Source organism: Pinus tabuliformis, chromosome 4_2, assembly GCF_031772625.1.
Source record: "Pinus tabuliformis cultivar Carrire ecotype Pingquan chromosome 4_2, CPIR1, whole genome shotgun sequence".
NCBI classification, from domain to species: Eukaryota; Viridiplantae; Streptophyta; class Pinopsida; order Pinales; family Pinaceae; genus Pinus; species Pinus tabuliformis.
Window position 1 is genome coordinate 769,999,063 of NC_142304.1, and position 22,119 is coordinate 770,021,181.

Genomic DNA, 22,119 nt, shown 5'->3' on the forward strand with positions numbered 1-22,119 from the left:
AAAAAAGTTTTTATTCTTTTCCCTTCAAAATATTTACATGTACCTCTTTTTAAATTTAAATGATTTTGATTGGTTTACATATTATGACATGGAAATTACGTGAAAATTTCATGGGCAATTTCAGGCTAGAATTTCCTCTAATGACTCCTCTTTTCAAGGGAGTTGCCCTCAACTACTTTTTATATAAATAAACAAGCCTAAAGGCTCATTAGGATTCGAAATTTTGCTGGAGACAGGAGTAGCTACTAAGATCCTAGTGCTTGATATTGTTATTTTCATCTTTCATATGATGTATGTGACTCTCATTTTCTATCAATGAAAATTTTACTATTGGCCTGCATCTGAGTTAACTTTGGAGGGCTGAAACCCTTAGGTTTGGGCCCAAACCAGAGGCTTAATCCCTCTCCTATATTCTTTACTTATTCTTATTCAATTCATTTCATTTATTTCTTTCTTTAAGTAGGAACTATATTACAAAAATTGTAGTTGCAGGTTTGACCACTACCTCTCTTGTGGGAAGGGTGGCTGGAAGATCTATAACAACAAGCCAAAAACATGTGTTTATGATTTCCTAGAAAATTGTTAAGTCTTGATTGAAACTCTTATGCATTATTGGTTTCTACAAATTAAAATTTAGTAGCATTGATTTGGCAATTAGAGTAGGTACATGTTAGAGTAGCTCTTAAAGAAATAAAATTCAACTCATCCTTTCCACTTTGATTCATGTTGTTGCAATATTGATCATTTAATGCATGTACTTGAATAGTATACAGGGATAATTTTTGACTTGTAGGGGTTGGCACACTCATCCACATCCACTTAGGCCATTCTACCCTCTTCTTGGACACCTCATACTGCTCTCAAAATCTTTCACCAAGATCACCCTTACAGGGACAATGAAGGACACCGTGGACATGAACTTGTGTGAAATATAGGCCTCCTATCGGTACTAAGCTTGGAAAAAGGGCTCCCACACACTTCATTCACCTTCATCCACCTTCAAGGCACCATCCTTTCCCTTAGAAATATCTTTGACCACCTCGTGTAGCAAAACAGGGCCTCATGTAGCAAAATAGGGCCTCTTGTAGCACTTCATGTAGCAGTCATGTAGCATTTCTAAAATCCCACCAGATTTTCTATAAACTTTGACTCTTTCATTTTGAAGTTGAATAATGACCCCGAGGATTTTATTTTTTCATTATGGAAGATTCCAAGACCACTCCAACCCCATTGTTTCCTTACTACAATCACAAGACAACAAGTAGTCTTAGTCTTACTATTTTTGAATTCCATAGTTGTATTGAAGATTGCATTCCTCCTTTTCAAGCAAGTTTCAATTAGATAAATTCTTCATGCAAGTAGATTATTGATTTGATTAGTGTGAAATTAGGGTGGCATGGCTTACTTCTGCAACTAGACTAGTCTATTCCTTTCATGCAATTACAATTAGCGTTTACATTTAATGAATGGAATTTTCATTTCTGTAGTTGGAATCATGTTCATTTCCTTGCAATCATGATATGATTTCATAATAAATTTTCTTTGTTGTTAGTTGAAGGAGTGATCTCTGAATACCTTGATCTAATCTAAGGACTGAAGGTGACATGAGTAGAAATTAACCTGCTATGCATATAGCTATGTCACCTCTAAGTCTGTACGAACCTTGGGTTGATAACTTAAGTTGAGAGCCTTGTGAGTTGCAACATCCTTGATGTAATACAAGGGCTCATCACAAAACTTAGTCTTATGAAGTGCTTTTTCGGAATCAAAGTCAAGAAATCTACACAAGGGATTTTCATATGTCAAGAAAAGTATCTTATAGATATTCTAAATAGGTTTAGAATGATCAAATGTAAACTAGTAGATACATTGATTGCAATAGAGACAAAATTAAGAAAACAAGATGATTGACCAACTTTGGATTCAACATTGTATAAGAGGCGTGTAGGAAGTCTCATGTAGCCTACTACAATTAGACCTGATGTTATGTATGAAATTATTTACATTTCCATATTTATAGAGTCTCATATGGAATCTCATTGGAAAGTTGGAAAAAGGATTTTGAGATATATCAGAGGTACAACTAATTATGGATCATGATACATAGGTTCTAAAGATAACATACTTATAAGATACATATACAATGAATTTATTGGCATTATTGATGATAGAAAAATCACTTGAAAATATGTTTTTTATTTAGGCATGAGTTTGACCTCTTAAGCATCTAAGAAACAACTAGTTGTCTCAATATCTTCCAATAAAACAGAATATGCAACCGCTACTAAAAGATGTCATGTAGTATGGCTAAGAAGACTTTTGAAATATGTTAAACATATTGAGGATTCAACCACTATTTTTTGTGGCAACAGTTCAACAATTGCATTGTCAAAAAAACTATGTGTTTTATAAGAAAAGAAAGCAAATTTACACTGGCTATCACTTCATTCGTTAGCTTGTCAACAATGGTGACATATCACTTCAATTTCGTGGATCTATATGTTAGTTAGAAAATATCTTCCCCAAGTCATTGGGAAAAAATGTTTTTGAGCTTCATAGAGAAACTTAGGGAACAACAATCAATAATAGTCAAGATTAAAGGAGTGTTAGAGAATAATCTCTCCCATTAACTGAAGTTATTGAGTCAAGTTCAAGTTATCGGATCCAATTAGTTATTAGCTGGAGTTATCTTTTATAGTGATGTGTGTGTCATGAGTATGTTGTGTGTGTGAGCTAAAGATTAGCATAATTATTCTTATTGGTTTTGGGTTTTTATAATCATGTACCTTTGAACAATTTAATTAAGCATTTTTTCATTTCTTTCATTAGTGTATGCACTCTTATTATTTATGACAAGTATGTACTTGATATATAAACATATTCAAACTTGTTTTCAAATTAATATAATCCATGTAATAATGGAAAAGTAAACTCATATCAAGATAAGAATGCATTAATTTGGAAGAAGTTTATATTGGGTATTTTTATATAGATTAACTTTGTCCCATATTGATTGGATATTTACAATCTATATAAATTTATATTCAAACAATGTGGACATTTTTATAGAGATTGCAGACTTAATTGTTAACTTTATTCCATACTCATTGGATATATACACTTGTTTGTATTTTTTTGAGAGTTTTGAGAAACAATGAATGACATAGTTTGGCGTCCGTCTCTGACCAATGAAAATTTCGAATAATTTGATTCCCTCTCCAAACTAATTTCATAAAAGGTGTGCATGCATGATAGATCTTGAAGATATATCCTCTCTGATAGGAAACACTCTTTATTTTCCAACTTAATTTTCTTACATTTTTCCTCGTATTTTCTTCGTATTCTTGTATTTTTCGACTTATTTTCTTATGTTTATGAGGGATTGTTATTTTGAGGCTTTGGAACTATGTTCAAAATAAACATTGAATCTTACTCAAAGAGGAGGTGAATTATCTTGTACTTCTTCTTGGTGATTCTGGCTATTTTTTCCACTCTTCTTTTAAGGGCTATCTGACACTATCTGCTTATCTCTGCTCTATATTCTATACATGAGATATGTTTTTCTTGATAGCAAGGTAAGTGTTATGTCTTGTTTTTGCAACATGTGCTACATTATGTTGCTATTAGCGAAGAGACTTTCTTCCCCTAATGATGTCAGGTCTCTAAATCCAGGTGCAGGCTCTGATTTCATTTTAGTTTTGATATTGGTGGGGAAAAAGGATAGAATTTCCATTGTAAATAGGCTTCAATTCTCTTGTTTTTGTTTCTTTTAGTTTAAAATTAAATAATTTTCTATACATGTTTACAACCAAAACCAAATAAATATTAAAAAAACCTCTATTTTTTATGATTATTTTTTCACTGGTCCTTCTAATCTTAGTTTTTTATAATATAGTTGTGCATGGTAGAAATTCCTGTCATTAAAATTATATCAGTGTTTTCAAAGAAATGTTTTCATCGAGTGAACCCTAAACCATAATAAAAACCAAGTTCAAAGTATAACTCACTTTGTTATGAATATGATTTACTATCTCTCTCATTGGAATAAAGTATTGTCCAAAAAATTAATTATTATACTTCTCAAATACATTTATGAAGTTCCTTGCTTCTTTCATTAAGTGAAGTTCAGAATAATGAATGTTTTACATTCGAGACTTAAGCTGAGTCATTATTGTGTGAACTTCACAATCATGTGGGTACCTGACAAGCACAGAGTTGTGTTTTAGTTTTAAAATTTATTAGCTAAATCCCAACAAACAAACAAAAAAAACCAAATCAAATTCTAAATGTTAAAGTAGTAACAATTACTTGGTGTTGTAGCCTAGATTCTCATATTTTCCTTCCCACCTACAAGATAAATCCAATGAAAATTGTAAAACCAAAAAATAAGAATTACACTACCACACATCAAATGAAATCAAATGCGATAGATTTTAACCTTGATATTTTCCCCTCGATGGGTAGCTGTAATTCAAATTCTTCCTCGAGTGGCTTAAAGAGCAAGTTTAGCTTTTCCTCGGTGACTTCACCCAAGGGAGGATTCCACTGCAAAGAGTACAAGCTATTTGAACCTTATTTGATTACAATGTGAATACAACTGATAATTTGTGTTATTTTCTAATAATATAATATTATTTTTTACTCTTTTATGAAAACAATGCCCTTACAATGACTGAATAACAAACCTTGGGAAAATTATCTTTTTCTATTATGAGAGCTCGGATACCCTTCAAAATACACAAAATAGTGAGATGTTTTAAAATTTTGAACAATTGAACTCATAGTTTCGATGTTAGCAATAAAACATTATCATTTCAGAAATTTGATAAATTATTTGAATGTCAACAATCTAAATTGTACCTCGTAGACATCATTGGATATTACTCCTCTCAATGTGTTTATTGTGAGATGAAACTCTTTTTTGAGACATTCAAATAGTGTTTGTTTGCGTGCTTGTCGAACCTGAAAGGCGAAGGTTTACAAGATAAATAGTAATGAGACTACCAAGCACGTTTTGTAAATTGTCTAAGCCATGTATTTTTCTACAATTACAAATAATTTGAAATTTTAAACTTAAATTGTCTGAACCATGCCTTATTGTGCCAATTACAAAAAAAAATGAAGTTTAATCTTATGAGATACTGTGTAATGAAAGGGATGAGTTAAAATGAATCCAGTCTTTGCAGTAAAGGTTAGCACATTTCTTTGTTCCAGGAATCATGTTTCAATAAACACATGGATGTATTTCAAAATATGATCAATGAATATATGAGTTACCTCTTTCCATCTTTCTATGCAATAAGGGATATTTTTTAAATGGTACCAAATAATGTCAAATAAGCTATAGGTTTAGAAAAGTACATGGATAGATGTCAAAATATTTTGAAAATTACATGGATAGATGTCAAAACATGTTTTATGAAGACATGAATTACATGTTTATGTGTAATAAGAGCTACTTTTCAATGGTTACAAATTATGTTAAAAGAAGCTAGAGGCATATATTGTTAGAATATCTTAAATGTTTTAGCTAATTAATGTGTGTTGTATGTTTCAAGGTTGACTTTTAGATGAGTTGTCTTTCTAGTATCAAAGTTGATTTTTAGTTAGATTTGTTTTTCTTGTTTTTAATTACATGCATTAATTTCTCTATAAGGCTATTCTAAAACATTTTGTTGTATGTGAGTATTTATATGCTATTTGTGAAGCTTGCAAAGGTGTAATGTGTGATGAGTTGTAGTATCATTTTAAGGAGTTCTTTTGTTAGTTAGATGTATGTTGCAATGTCAAAAATAGATATTCTAGCAACAAAGATTTGCTATTTTTTAGTGTTTAGGGCTAATTTAACATCCCTACTATGACCATTGTGTTGGCATTATTACTGATGGGTTTCCCTTGATGGAAACCTACTTGATGTGTTGTTCTTTGATGGCAAACTACTTGATGAAGATGTCAACAAGATGTGTCTACAAATGTGACAAAGAGTTTGATCAAAGGCATAGCAACTCAGAGATAGAGAAGTGATAAAAATGAAGTTTGAAGAAGTATATGAAGGTTTGGTGAAGAAAAGTTGAGTATAAATAGGTTATATGAAGCAAAGTTGAGTATAAATAGGCTATATGAAGCAAAGTTGAGTATACACAGCTTTTATGAAGAAAATTAGTGTACATGCTCTCCTTTGGTGAAGCAAAGTAAAGTATGTGGGGGTTTTGTGAAGAAAATCTGAGTACACACATGGGTATGAAGAGGGAAAGGCTTGTACAATTTTTCTTCACCATGGTATTCAAAATACCATGGGTCCTGACCATGGTATTTCCCTGTGGTATTGAGCCCAGTAACGGATGTTTTGATCAAAGTGGTAGAAGTGTGCAAGTGATGAATATTTTATGAATAGTTAGAACTGAAGCAAATATGCATATAATGGGTTTTTGATGTTTTGCTTGATCTAAAACTAAGTATGCACCCGAGAATTTGATGATAGATCAGATCCAATAGATCTAAGATGACCATCTTGATTATGAGGTGATTTGGTTTGTGTTGATAGTGTCTTGACACATGATTTTTCTGTGTATGCCAAGATTTGGGTATGTCTGAAGTTCTATGATGCAACGAAATTTTGTGCCCGTAAATGCAAATCTATACGCGGGTTTTATAGCGTAAAGGGTGTGTATACATGTGTGTTTGATATTGGTAAGTTGTGTATATATTCTGATCTATATGTAGGTTTGTTTCTTGAAAAGCATGTATACACGCGGATTTGTTTTAAGGAAAGTGCATACAGAATCTAGGGTTTTGATGAAAAGGTCGTCTGATCAGTTTAATCATTCTTGTTATGTTTCTGTTGTTTGTCAATGAAGTCTTTTGGGCTTAAAAAATGATGTTTCGATGAAGGATTGATTTATTGAAGAATGATGATGACACTTTTTGTTTGTGATCGAAGTTCAGTGAATGTTCTATGATTGTTTCAGAATGATGCAGTGGATCTCTATATGATTCAGTATTTATTTCAGAGTGACAATGGTTCAATTTTCAGGATTCAGCGGTTTAAGATCTGTATGTGGGTATGCCACATGGAAAACGCATACGCACGTGGGTTTTCTACTGTAAAGTAGTGTATATATTTTGATATATGGTTCATAAGGGTTTGCAGTAACAAACTATGGTTTCTATGATGTGCAATATGTTGATTGGTATTTTGGTTACAGTGATCTGATTGTTATGGTTGTTTAAGTTGATTGATTTGAGTTTCAGTTGGTTCGTTTGATTCAGTGATTGGGTTTCAGTAATTGGTTGGTTCAATGGTTTTGTTACAGTGATCAATTTCAATTTTGATGTTTGGTTTTGGGCTTAAATGATGGTAGTGGGTCCAGTCTGAAATTTTGATGAAACATGGCCTACAGTTATGATGTCTTGTTGCAGATGGATACAGTATGGAAATTGATGAAACATGGTTTATGGAAGTGTTGAGAGTTGGAGCCTTCAATGAGGAATTTGAAGCTTCCTTCTAGTGGTAGCTGGTAAATCATGTCAAGGGGTTGGAGCTCCCTTCGAGTGGGTGTTAGAGAACGAGCGAAGGTTGTAGCCTTCTGCAGGTGGGTTCCTGTGTGCTAATATGAGTCTTCTCCAATACAAGATTGTAAGAAGTTTTTCTTTATATTAAAAAGAAGACAAAGAAAACAACATCGGTGGCTTTTTCCCACATTGGGTTTCCACCTTAAACCCTGGTCTTCATGTGTGATGATTATGTGTGATGGTTTATTTTTTTCTTACTACAAATGGTTATTGTTTATTTCATGCTTAATGAAGTGCTGATGCATGACTCAAGGTAAAGAAAAGATGAATTGAGTGATAAATGTGTTTTACTGGATATATGCTAGTTGTATGAATAACAATCATGTACACACGTGGGTTCCCTTCAGTAAAGTCTTGTACAGAAATCAAGATATGAAATTGAAAAGTTTAATGGTTTGAAAATATGATTCACCCCCTAGTATTTTTCCCAGTATTTGGTATCAGGGAAGATCCTTGGGTAGAATCTTGATCGCTTGAAGTAGATCCGTTAAGATGAGTAGCCACAAAGGAGTATTTTATATCATACCTCCTATATTTAATGGAACTAATTTTTTCTTTTGGAAAGTTAGGATAAGAGCATACTTGCATGCACTATAAGTTGATGTATGGGAAATCGTTGAAAGTGGATATCAATATCCAACCTCTATTCCTTCAGATATTGCAGGAAAGAAATGGTATGAAACCAATGAAAAAGTTGTAAATGCTATCTTGGTAAGCCTGGCAGAGTCCAATTTTGCGAAGGGAATGCTGCAGAACACAATAAAGGGAATGTGGGATAAGATTATCCAAACTTACGAGGGCGACACCAAGGTAAAATGTGCTAAACTTCAAAAATTCATAATATAGTATGAGACATTGAAAATGCATGATGATGAAATAATTGCATCATTTTTTCTTAGAGTAGATGAAATTTTTAATTCCATGAGAAATATTGGTGAAGAAATAAAAGATGCTACTATTGTTGAAAATATTTTGAGATCTCTGACTCCGAAGTTCAACTCCAAAGTCTCTTCTATTGAATAAATGCATGATATAAAGCCTCACACTTGATCAACTCCATGGAATATTGACAACATTTGAGATGAGGAAAAGTGGTCTTTTATACATTAGAGAAGAAACATTCAAATCTACAACAAAAGGAAAAGAAAAGGAAGAATCATGTTATGTATCAGAAGAAGAAGAGGCAATCTTCGTAAAGAAACTCCAAGTGGGTACTCGAAGATTTAGATGTAAGCTTCCTATTAAATGTTTTTCTTGTGGTGGAGTTGGTCATTATAATGCTAAGTGTCCCTATAGACAAAATAAGGAGAAAGGAAAATAAGCTGTAAAAATAAATAGGAAAAGGTTTGAAAATAAGAGAAGTTTTTATACACATGAAGAGAATGATGGTCTTTCAAATGGTAAAAAAGGTGAGTCTGATCAAGATTGTCACTTACTTATGGAATTTGAAGAAAAAAGTAATAATGAGTTTGATGGCCTTGAATAAAAGGGTACTTTTATTGAAAATTTTGATTGGAATATATCAGATGTAGTGCCAGTTATAGATGTCAGCAAATATTCAATTTTGGGAGCAACCCGCTTTCTATTGATTAAGAATGAAGAAGGAGAAGCATCATCAGGTATGGGTTTTTTTTCAAAATGTGATCCATTTCCTTATGTATGCCATAATTATAGTGATGATGATAGTGAAACTACTGAGCTCGCACTTATGGGTAAAAGTGAAAGTAAGCACTCTAAAGAGAAAACATATTAAAAAATGATACCTCTTGAAGAAACAGATCAAGAAAGTTAGAATCAATGGACAATGTAGGTGTTCCTATGCTATGAAAAGATAATTATCAACAATGGAAAGGAAAGATGAAGTATAATTTAATGAATCTCGATGTCTGGCATCTAGTGTGCAATGGTTACATCAAGTTTCCTCCATCAGATAAGGAAGTTCAAAAGAATAGTAAGGCTTTGAGTAACATCTTTTGTAACATATCTGATTCAATATTGAATAAGGTTATGCAATATACTACTGTAATTCAAGTGTGGTATAAGCTACAACAAATGCATGAAGAAGTCCCAAGTAATCCTATATCTAACAATGTGTCCAAAAAGATAGATGGAGCTGCTGATTTAAAAGAAGACAGGTTAGAAGAAATTTTTTATCTTAGAACAAAACTTGATCTTTCTTTCAAAGATATTGTTAATCTTAAAGATATGTTGTAGGCTTATGATAGCAAGGATCATGTTGGTATCGTATGTAACAAATATTGTGAAGGTCTTGAAGCTAAGGTCATTTCTCTAAGAGCAGATCTTGAAAAATCAGATAAGCGTAATGAAGAACTACTTCAAACATTTGAAGAACAAGAAAATGGGTTGAAAGAAGAGATTCTCAAATTAATGTAGCAAATGGAGGAAGGAATAAAGGTTGAAGGAATTATGAAGAAGCAGTATCTAGAAAAGGAAAAGAAATATCAGGTTGATGTAAATATACTAAAAGGTAAATTAGAACAAAAAGATAAACATTTCCGATTTCAAGATAGTACTAAGATTTTGGATAATATTCTTAGTAGTCAAAGGTATCCTGCCATCAAATATGATCTTGGTTTTCATGAAACTATTGATGGAGAATATAGTTCACAAGCTGTGGCAAGGAATTCTAATGTAAAATATGAAGTGTTGAACAAAGAGATAAGTAGACAACCTCATCAACAGCCAAGGAAAGAAAATATTCAAAGGAAATAATTTACTCCTAACTATAGAAGTGTTAATCGACTTTCTCCTCTGATCAATAATGTTGAATGTTCTATATGTCATAATTATGGACATGTTGCAGCAAATTGAAAATGTAGAACGTTTCAAGCTAATAACCATCTCACAGAAAGATCATCAACTTCCAAGTACCTTAAGGGATATTTTTTTTTCTTGCAATATGTTTGGTCACAAAGCCATTAATTGCAATATAAGGAATATGAAACATATAATATGTTATGCTTGTAACAACTTTGGGCATATAGCAAAAGAATGAAGGAACAAGTCTATGGATCGCCATAGACAAGATGGTAGGCAACCAGATAACAACATTAATGTCAGAAGACCTAAAAAAGATGGACCCTCGAACATTTGTCATAAGCAATAGGAAAAAGAAGAACAGATAAGGTGTCGTCTTTCTCTCTGCTCATTTAAAGATGAAGATTAATGGTACATAGATAGTGGATGTTCTCATCACATGAATGGAGATAATAGTAATATGGATTCTCTCAGGAAAAACCAACATGGTAATGTTATTCTTGGAAGTAATGTTTCAGCAAAAGTTCTAGTACAAGGTAAAGCCAGAATTAATAAAACTAGAGGAGAAACTGATGCTTTATTAGTTCAAGGGCTAAATAAGAATATTCTAAGTGTAGGTCAAATGGAAGATAAGAGAAATATAATTGTGTTTACATCAACCAAGTGCAAGGTTATGAATGAATTAACTAGAAAATTCATAGCAAGAGGATATAGAAATCCAAACAAATTATATGTATTTGAAGAACAAAATTCTCATAAATATGAGAAAGATTTAGACTTAGAGTAAAAGAAGATGGTGCCTATTGCAGTCCCTTATTCTTAAATTTGTTTTACAAGTATCTACAGGTGGTGGTGACCATACACCAAAGTGGTTTCCATCAAGTCCAAAGGGGGAGATTGTTGGAATTATGATTGATGGGTTGTCCCTGATGACAACCTAGTTGATGAGTTTTCCTTCGATGGAAACCTACTTGATGAATATGTCAACAGAATGTGTCTACAGATGTGACAAAAAGTTTGATAAAAGGCATAGCAGTTTAGAGATAGAGAAATGATAAAAAAGGAATTTTGAAGAAGTATACACAGGTTTGGTGAAGCAAAGTCGAGTATACACAGGTTCTATGAAGAAAATTAGAGTATACACAGGTTCTATGAATAAAAGTAGTGTAGACACTCAGGTTTGGTGAAGCAAAGTAGAGTATATGCGGGTTCTGTGAAGCAAAGTTGGGTACACACACGATTATGAAGAATCAATGATGCATACAATTTCCACACAATGTTATTCTAAATACCAAGGGTCCTTACCATGGTATTTTTGTGTGGTATTGAGCACAATAACAGATGTTTTGATCCCGTCTAAGAAAACCATATTGTGTAGTATGGTTTTGACTTATCGTATTGGATAAGGGCTAAACCATATAAGGAGATGAAGATCAAAGTAATAGAAGTGTTCAAGTGATGAATATTTTATGAATAGTTAGATCTAAAGAAAATATGCATGTAATGGGTTGTTGATGTTTTGCTTGATATAAAACTAAGTATGCACTTGGGAATTTGATGATGGATCAGATCCAATAAATCTGACATGACAATCTTGATTATGGAGTGATTTGATCTATGTTGATAGTGTCTTGACACATGATTTTTCTGTATATGCTGAGATCTGGGTATGTTTGAAGTTCTGTGATGCAGCGAAGTTTTGTGCTAGTAAATTACGATCTATACACAGGTTTGTTTCCTAAAAAGTTGATATACACATGGGTTTGTTTTAAGGAAAACACATACCGAAACTAGGGTTTTAATGAAAAGGTTGTTAGTGTAATCAGTCTTGTTGTGTTTTTATTGTCTGCCAATGAAGTCTTCTCGACTTAAACACTGATATTTTGATTAACAATTGATTGATTGAAGAATGATGATGACACATAGGTATGCTTCATGGAAAGTGCATACACACATGGGATTGCTAATATAACAAAATGTATATATTTCGATATATGGTTCATAAGGGTTTCCATTAACAAAATCTAGTTTTTGTGATGTGCAGTATGTTGATTGGTACTCTAGTTATAGTGATCTGACTATTCTAGTGGTTTAAGTTGATTGATTTGGGTTTCAATTGATTCAGTTGACTCAGTGATTAGGTTTTAGTGATTGACTGGTTCTGTTGGTTCAGTGTTTGGTTGGTTCACTGGTTTTGTTACAGTGATCAGTTTCAGTTTTGATGTTTTCTTTTTGGCTTAGATGTTGGTAGTGGGTCTAGTATGAAAATTTGATGAAACGTGGACTATGGTTGTGATGTGTTGCAGTAGATGGATCCATTGTGAAAATTTATGAAACGTGGCCCCCAAAAGTGTTGAGGGTTAGATCCTTCAATGAGGAAGTCGAAGCTTCTTTCTAGTGGTAGCTAGTAAATTAGATCAAGGGGTTGGAGCTCCCTTTGTGTGGGTGCCGGTAAACAAGATTAGGGGTTTGGAGCTCCCTTCCAGTGGGTGTTGGAGAATGAGTGAAGGTTGTAGCCTTCTGTAGGTGGGTTCTTGCGTGATGGTATGAGTCTATGCCAGTACAATATTGTAAGGATATATATATATATATATATTAAAAAGAAGATAGAGATGACAACAACGGTGGTTTTTTCCCAGATTGGGTTTCCACCTTAAATCCTAGTGTTCATGTGTGATGGTTTATTTTCTTCTTACTGCACATGGTTACTATTTATTTCATGTGTAATGAAGTAATGATGCACTGACTAAAGATAAACAGAAGATGAATTAATTGATAAATATGTTTTACTAGATATACGCTAGTTGTATGAATAACAGTCGCGTACACACACGGGTTCCCTTCAGTAAAGTCACGTACAAAAATCATGATATGAAATTGAAAAGTTTAATGATTTGAAAACAATGATTCACCCCCCTCCCCCCTCAGTATGTTTCCCAACAATTGGTATCAGAGAAGGTCCTTCGCCAAAAACTTGATCGCTTGAAGGAGATCCGTTAAGATGAGTAGTCACAAAGGAGTATTTTCTATCAGACCTCCTATATTTAATGGAACTAATTTTGTCTTTTGGAAAGTTAGGATGAGAGAATACTTGCAGGCACTGGGAGCTAATGTATGGGAAATCATTAAAAGTGGATATCAATATCCAACCTCTATTTCTTCAGATACTACAGCAAAGAAACAATATGAAACCAATGCAAAAGTTGTAACTGCCATCTTGGGAAGCCTAGTCGATTTCGATTTTATGAGGCTTGTTGGACACCTAATCCTCAATGGGTTAGTGTGGAAGCCGAATGGACAAAAGGAGTCCAAGAGACCTTGGGATGTGAAACCCAACGGTCACAACATGTACTATAAATGTAAATCATTTGTTAATAAAAATTGTACTCTCATGATTTATCCTTCATATTCTATTGCTGCCCATGTGTGTTTAACATGGTATCAGAGCTGGTACGTTCATAACCTTCTCAATATTGTGTAAGCCACTTGTTTTTGTGGCCTGTGTAAACCAACGCTTCTATGTCTTAATGAAGCTTGTGGGTTTGTGATCATTTGTTAGGATAAATTCATATTGCTCATTGAGATTGAAGTCTGAGTGTAGTTCATGGGAATACAAAAAGTTTCTCATCTATGTCTCTCTACGTAATTCACATTTGTTTTTTCCTTCTCTCAGATAAATATCAAAAATGGTGTTTTTAACTCCTTTCTGACGACTATATTCCCAGTTGCACATCGCTTATACATCTCTCTGTACATTGATTGTTGCACCACCTATGCATTTGAATAATGCATTAATCCTCTGATGAATTCTTTATGTGTAACTCTGAAATGTCTTCACTTATGCATCTCTGTGTGTTGAAACCTTGATGGTCATGGTATGCGTCAAACTCCTGTTACAAACCCTGAATTGAAGGTTGTGCACTTTGGCACTCTCTCTCATTTGCTAGTAGCAACATCTAATGAATTGGGTGGCCATAGCAGCTGCGTGATCCCGAAGCTCGTCTTGAAGATGTATATCTAGAATATGCTTGACTCGATGTAATCTTACAGTCATAATGGAGACTGTATAGTCAAAAGCGGTCTTGTAGAGCGCTGATTCAGAAATCTAAACAGTAATAACCCGTCCTCCTGGTACATCTACTCTCCAACCGGTAATATCGATGATGGAGCAGTCGTTTGCGGAATTCACAATAACATTCAAGATGGAAAACTGGTAAGTCTGTAGTGTGGCATGAGTGCTGGTTCATTGGATCAACTATGCATTTCATATCTATGTTGATTGATTTGCATGAAACGTTACTTTCAATTATGCATATAGAAATCTTGGGAAATCAATGCACCCAAATTTGAGGCACATGTTACACTGCCAGACACTCCATATTCAAAACGTTGCATACGTAGACCTCATACGTTAACACTGTCTCCATAATAACATTGTCTCCATACTGCGATTTCTAGCTCTAAAATTTTATTATATTGGTATCGTTGCAGTTACGTTATTGCATTGGTTAACAACCGTTTTTTGTAACGTATGGCCTGACATGCTATACATGTTATTCCACTGCGCACATGCCTTAGTCCTCCCTCTGTCACACTGCCTGCATTCTGTCTGCCATTACCTACACTCTCTATCCATAAACGCTCCATTTAAAAGCACTGCTCCATACAAAGCCTGCTCCGTATAATACGCTGCCATTACCTGCCTATCAGTTGTCTGACCTTTTCTAATATCCTGTGTAAACGCACTGCTCCGTTGAATGCTAGAGGAAAAAAAAACGCTGTCACATTGAAGAACGTTGCTACGGTGGAAAACAACACTGCTCTGTTGAGTCTGTTCGCATGGCTATCTGATTCTTCTCATTCACGTGATCTGGGATCTGTAGATTCATATTCGAATAGTAACAGCCTTAAGAGCGGAATACCTCAGCGCACATGGTCATTGAAAGAAGGAATGTTTCTGTATGAGAAAATGGATGAGGGTCTCTGAAATTTGTTGTCAAGCATAAAAACAACATTACAACACTTATGACTGAGTTCCAGAGAAAACAGAATGAAGGGTCATGGACCCGAGACCGCTGCTTTTGTTGCTGTTATATATTGATGTCGGAAAACCGTGAGTGTCGCGTAGCAGAAAACAACAACTGTGCCCGTTGATAGAAGTTGGGCCACGTTTTCTTCAGAGCACCAAATCTGCCCATATCTGAGCCCGCGTACAAGAGAAGTCGAGGAGCATAGAAAACGCAGACCCGCAGAGCCTGCCACTAAACCCTAGTTGCTGTGAAGGAAGTCGTAGTCGCACGCTGACAGAACCTAGAACCTAGAACCAGCTGCTGGAGAGTTACAGGATCCGTCATCAGCTCTAGAGAGATTGGGCATTACAGAGACGGCGATTTGTTGGAGAATATATTGGATTCGAGTACCTTTGAAAGTTCAGCTTCAACTGATCTCTTGTCCTTGGCTCTATTCTCATGACAAAAACTGTTGCTTGGGGAAGGTCCCAGATTCCCAGATTCGATTCGGAGGTTGATTGCCATTGCTGACTGTTGTTTTCTCCAGTTGCCAGTCTATGCGTTTCTTGGTAAGGAGATGGAGCATCTCATCCTTGAAGCATCCGAGAGCGGCCTCTGCAAGGTGTACTGAAGATGTTGGCTTATTTCAAGGTGGAAGAGAAGCATCCCTTATTTGATTCTTCATTGGATCACTGCACCGACGGACATTGTCCCTAAGTTCATTCCTCTGAGGCATTCCACTTGTATTCTTAACACGCATAGAAGTGGCAGCTCCATCATTTGGAATACTAATTGAATGTCTATGATCAATATTCTTCTGCTTTTGAATATGTGATTTTGTGTCTCCCATTGCCTTTTTATCTCCTGGGGTTCCTTGTTTACCACTGATTGCACCTTCCCTTATAGCATTTCTCTGTTGAATAGACTGCTTGCCATTACTAGAAGGTGCCACTATGCATTATTTTTCAAAATAACCAACATCTCCATCTTTGTCATTTCGAAGATTTCCATCCTCATCCATTCCATCAAAAAAATAAAAAATGAGACATTTCTATTAATGTGGTCTGAGCTGTTAAAAGGGCACCCTCATCAATTGGAGGATTAATTGGAACGACAGAGTTCAATGTTCATAAGCATTGGGGGCTGTTTATATTCTTTAAAGTTGCGATTATTTGGCATTGTGTGAGATATCTGTGCAACATTGTCATTAAATGGAGCAAATTGATGATGCATTACAGTTATTGAATAGTCTAATCTTTTCCACTATTGATGGGATGGTAAAAGTCAGTAAGGAAACTCTTTTTAACATTCAAACTTTCTTGCAAAATGTACAAGACAAAGTTGATTTTTTGCAGCTCGAATCTCAGCTACAGCAAGAAGAATTAAAATAGAGGAGTTATTCTGAACATGTTTCTATTCAGAACATTGAGACTGCAACCCATCAGAAGCAAGTCAATAATGTTACAGTTGGTTCAAATTTTGTACATGCAAATGCAGAAACTTAGTCTGCACTTCCCAAGCCCATCATCAGACCTTGGGAATAGCTTGTCCACAACAAGCATAGAACTGGTCTTGGATATGACAAGGACTTGTCCTTTCATATTCCAGACTACGCCAAGCCCATTCAGTTTCAGAGTTCTGGATTCATTCATGACAGTTCAGCTTCAGCTGTTCCAGACTCTGGCCCTCTTCCATAGTAACAACAACAACAACAACAACATATTGTGAAATGCCAACACTGTGACCGAGTTGGCCATCTGAAAGATCACTATTTTGATCTTCATCCATGTTAGCACTGTCATACAACCACCCATTCTTCACAAAGATGCTTCAGAAACAAATGTCCTACAAGAACAAAGATTCATCTTGGATGGATCGCTTCTTGGAAATGGGCATCAACAGCCAAGAAAATATTCCAAACACATGTCAGAAATTGTTCCAGAGTATTGAACAGTCTTGCAGTTGAGTTTTCTCCATCATCTCACCTTGTATCTGACAAGGGGGGAAATGATGGTCATCTACAAGCTTCAAGCCACATCAAGCGAGCCTGAGCCACAACCTGCCACACCAGTTTCAGAGTTGTAGCCAGAGACAAAGATGCCCCTAAGCATGCCTTCAGTTGGTAATCTGGGACACTTCCTCTAGCAGAATACTTCAACTTCTTGCCAGTTTCGGAAGAATTCCAGGAACAAAATTGAGAACACTTCCTCTAGCAGAAGACTTCAGCTTCTTGCCAGTTTTGGAAGAGTTCTAGGAATTGCATTAAGCATTCCCGAGTTGATGGTAATCCTTAAACCATCACAGGTTGAGACTTCCCTTTTAAGGTTGAAGTTCTCCCTTTTATGTGGGGTGAGACCTCCCTTTCTTGGTTGAAGGTTTCCCTCTTCAAAACAATAGGAGCACTTCCCCTAGCAGAAGACTTCAGCTTCTTGCCAGTTTTGGAAGAGTTCTAGGAACTGCACTAAGCGTTCCAGTGTTTGTGGTCATCCTTAAACCACCACCCTTTATACCAAAATTTCAGAGAGCACATTCAGCCTAGTGCTGCCATGCATTTTTGCACATTTTGTATTACAACTCTCTTCTTGGACTCATACATAACCCTTCGGATTAAGGGGGGGAATGTTGGACACCTAATCCTTAATGGGTTAGTGTGGAAGCCGAATGGACAAAAGGAGTCCAAGAAACCTTGGGATGTGAAACCCAATGATCACAACATGTACTATAAATGTAAATCATTTGTTAATAAAAATTGTACTCTCATGATTTATCCTTCATATTATATTGCTTCCCATGTGTGTTTAACAAGGGTAATGCAGAAAAACACAACAAAGGTAATGTGGGATAAGATTATCCAAAGTTATGAGGGCGACACCAAGGTAAAAGGTGCTAAACTTAAAAAATTTAGAATACAATGCATGATGATGAAAGCATTGCAGCATTTTTTCTTAGAGTAGATGAAATTTTTAATTACATGAGAAATATTGGTGAAGAAATAAAAGATGCTACTATTGCTGAAAATATTTTGAGATCTCTGACTCCGAAATTCGACTCCAAAGTCTTTGCTATTGAAGAAATGCAGGATATAAAAGGCCTGACACTTGATCAACTCCATGGAATATTGACAACATTTGAGATGAGGAAAGGTGTTCCTTCAGAAATATGAGAAGAAACATTCAAATCTACAGTAAAAGGAAAAAAAAGGAAGAATCATGTTATATATGAGAAGAAGAAGAGACAAACTTCATAAAGAAACTCCAAGTGGGTACTAGACTATTTAGATGTAAGCTTCTTGTCAGATGTTTTTCTTGTGGTGGAGTTGGTCATTATGATGCTAAGTGTCCCTATAGACAAAATAAGGAGAAAGGAAAAGAAGCTGCAAAAATAAATAGGGAAAGGTTTGAAAATAAGAGATTTTTTTATACACATGAAGACAATGATGGTCTTTCAAATGGTAAAGAAGGTGAGTCTCATCAATATTGTCACTTACTTATGGCATTTGAAGGTAAAATTAATAATGAGTTTGATGGCCTTGAATAAAAGGGTACTTTTATTGAAAAACTTTGATGAGAATATATAAGATGCAGTGACAATTATAGATGTTAGCAAATATTCAATTTTGGGAGCAACCCGCTTTCTATTGATTAAGAATGAAGAAGGAGAAGCATCATCAGGTATCGTTTTTTTTGAAAATGTGATCCATTTCCTTGTCTATGAAATAATTATAGTGATGATGATAGTGAAATTATTGAGCTCGCACTTACGGGTAAAAGTGAAAATAAGCACTCTAAAGAGAAAATATATTAAAAAATATTACCTCTTGAAGCAACAGATCAAGCAAGTTAGAATCAATGGATAATGCAGATTTTCCTATGCTAAGAAAAGATAATTATCAACAATGGAAAGGAAAGATGAAGTATGCTCCAATGAATCTCAATGTCTGGCATCTAGTGTGCAATGGTTACACCAAGTTTCCTCCATTAGACAAGGAAGTGAAAAAGAACAGTAAGGATTTGAGTAACATATTTTGTAGCATATCTGATTCAATATTGAATAAGGTTATGCATTATACTACTGAAAAGAAAGTGTGGGATAAGCAACAAGAAATATATGAAGAAGTGCCAGGTAATCCTATATCTAACAATGTGGCCAAAATGACAGATGGAGTTGTTGATTCAAAAGAATTCAGGTTAGAAGAATTTTTTTATCTTAGAAAAAAAAATGATCTTTCTTTGAAAAATATTGTTAATCTTAAAAATAAGTTCCAGGGTTATGATAACAAGGATCATGCTGGTATGGTATCTAACCAATATTTTGAAGGTCTCGAATCTGAGGTCATCTCTATAAGAGCAGATCTTGAAAAATCAGATAAGTGGAATGAAGAACTACTTGAAGGATTTGAAGAACAAGAAAATGGGCTGAAAGAAGAGATCTCAAATTAAAGCAGAAAATGGAGGAAGGAAGAAAGGTTGAAGAAATTATGAAGAAGTAGTATCTAGAAAAGGAAAAGCAATATCAGGTTGAGGTAAATATCCTAACAAGTAAATTAGAAGAAAAAGATAAACATTTGCAATTTCAAAATAGTAATAAGATTCTGGATAATATTCTTAGTAGTCAAAGGTCTCCTACCATCATATCTATTCTTGGTTTTCATGAAACCGTTGAAGGAATATCTAGTTCACAAGCTTAGGCAAGGAATTCTAATGCACAATCTGAAATGCTCAACAAAGAGATAAGAAGTCAACCTCATCAATAACCAAGGAAATAAAATATTCAAAGGAAAACATTTACTCCTAGTTATAGAAGTGTTAATTGATTTTCCCCTCTGATCAACAATGTTGAATGTTCCATATGTCATAATTATGGACATGATGCAACAAATTGCAGAAGTAGAATGTTTCAAGCTAATAACTGTCTCAAAGAAAAATCATCAGCGTCCGGGTACTTTAAGGGATATTGTTTTTCTTGCAATATGTTTGGTCACAAATCCATTGATTGTAATAGAAGGAATATGAAACTTATAAGATGTTATGCTTGTAACAAGTTTGGGCATGTAGCAAAAGAATGCAGGAAAAAGTCTATGGATCGCCACAGATAATATGGTAAGCAACCAGATAAGAAAATTAATGCCAGAAGACCTCAAAAGATGGATCCTCCAACATTTATCATAATGAACATCAAAACGAAGAACATATAAGGTGTGGTCTTTCTCTCTTCTCATTTAAAGATGAAGATGAATGGTACATAGATAGTGGATTCTCTCATCAAATGACTCGATATAAGAGTAAAATGGAGTCTCTCAAGAAAAACCAACATGGCAATGTTATTCTTGGAACTAATGTTTCAACAAAAGTTCTAGGACAAGGTAAAGCCAAAATTAATAAAAGTAGAATAGCAGGTGATGCTTTATTAGTTCAAGGGATAAAGCGTAATATTCTAAGTGTAGGTAAAATGGTAGGTAAGGGAAATATAATTGTGTTTACATCAACCAAGTGCAAGGTTATGAATGAATTTACTGGAAAAGTCATAGCAAGAGGATATAGAAATCCAGACAAATTATATGTATTTGAAGAACAAAATTCTCATAAATATGATAAATATTTAGACTCAGAGTAAAAGAATATGGTGCCTATTGGAGTCCCTTATTCTTAAATGAATATTTCTAACAGTGACTACAAAAGTCATGAGACGTTCTTGACCTCATGAAAAGAGAACATGATTATCAGGTCCTCAGAATTAGTGATGTGTAATCTCAGGGGGAGTAATACATGTTTGTCTTGATGATGATTCCCATGGTTGTTTTTGTTTTTCATGTTGTTTATACTACTGATAGTGCCTTTGGTGTAGTAATAGTGCATAGATATAGACATAACAGATTCAGAGGGAGCTAAAGGTGTGAAATTTCAATATTTCACTTTTTGTACGCTAATCCTATAAAGAAAAGTCGTGTGTATACATGAGTTCTGAACTAAATAGTCACATATATCTTGGTATGATGAAGAAATAGTGGGACAGACTCAGGAAAAGGGACTGATATGCTTCAGTCAATTATTTTTTGGATTTCCTGTCCTGATGGTTGATGATTACAGATTGTTGTTGATATTTAGAAGTTCTTTTTGCCTTTATAACTAGTTGATACCTTGATGGAAGACTAGTTAATGAATATACTTTGATGATTCTTACTAATATATGAGATGATATAATTAGACCTGATAGTGAATAGTTCGCACAGGTTCAAGGAGAGTATATGTCATAATTCTAACAATGCATTGTTGGCATTATGTTTGTGATGCTGCTTATGTTTTTGAAGTTCTTTATCATGATATTTGCTTGAGTTTCATTTTGGTGAAATAAATTCTTGATGAAGTGGTTTTGGTGTAATAATTCTTCTTTGGATGAAGAATGAGGTTGCTAAGACATGGTTATTATGCTACTACTACATCTACTCAATGATACTTGGAAACATGGAATTTTTTATGATGATGAAGAATGCTGCTACACTTCCCTATCTTACATTTTGATGATATGCTTGTTGTTGTTGCTACATACCTGGCCACAAATTGATGATATTGAAGCTACATTTCCTTATCTTGCAAATTGATGATGGAAATTTACAAAGTGTTGTTCTTGTTGATGCTAATAGATGCTTATTGTGCATATCCTACATAGTATATGATGGTTGTTGAAGAATATTGGTCTTGCTAAATCACTATAGAGGTCTTTGGACTTGGTTATACTTGTCATATTTGTCATCTGATGTAAA

General features: G+C 34.5%; 1 protein-coding gene across 1 annotated transcript in view; it reads right to left on the bottom strand.

Moving 5' to 3' along the window:
* Positions 1 to 4,304: 4,304 nt before the first annotated feature.
* Positions 4,305 to 22,119, bottom strand: part of LOC149171891 (3-hydroxyisobutyryl-CoA hydrolase-like protein 5) — a 209,177-nt gene continuing 191,362 nt past the window's right edge. Inside the window, exons 12-15 of the mRNA XM_089426121.1 lie at positions 4,861 to 4,962; positions 4,686 to 4,727; positions 4,439 to 4,545; positions 4,305 to 4,347 (exon numbers count right to left, since the gene is read on the bottom strand). Coding sequence (XP_089282247.1) covers positions 4,305 to 4,347; positions 4,439 to 4,545; positions 4,686 to 4,727; positions 4,861 to 4,962 — 294 coding nt within the window. The remainder of the gene's footprint in view (positions 4,348 to 4,438; positions 4,546 to 4,685; positions 4,728 to 4,860; positions 4,963 to 22,119) is intronic.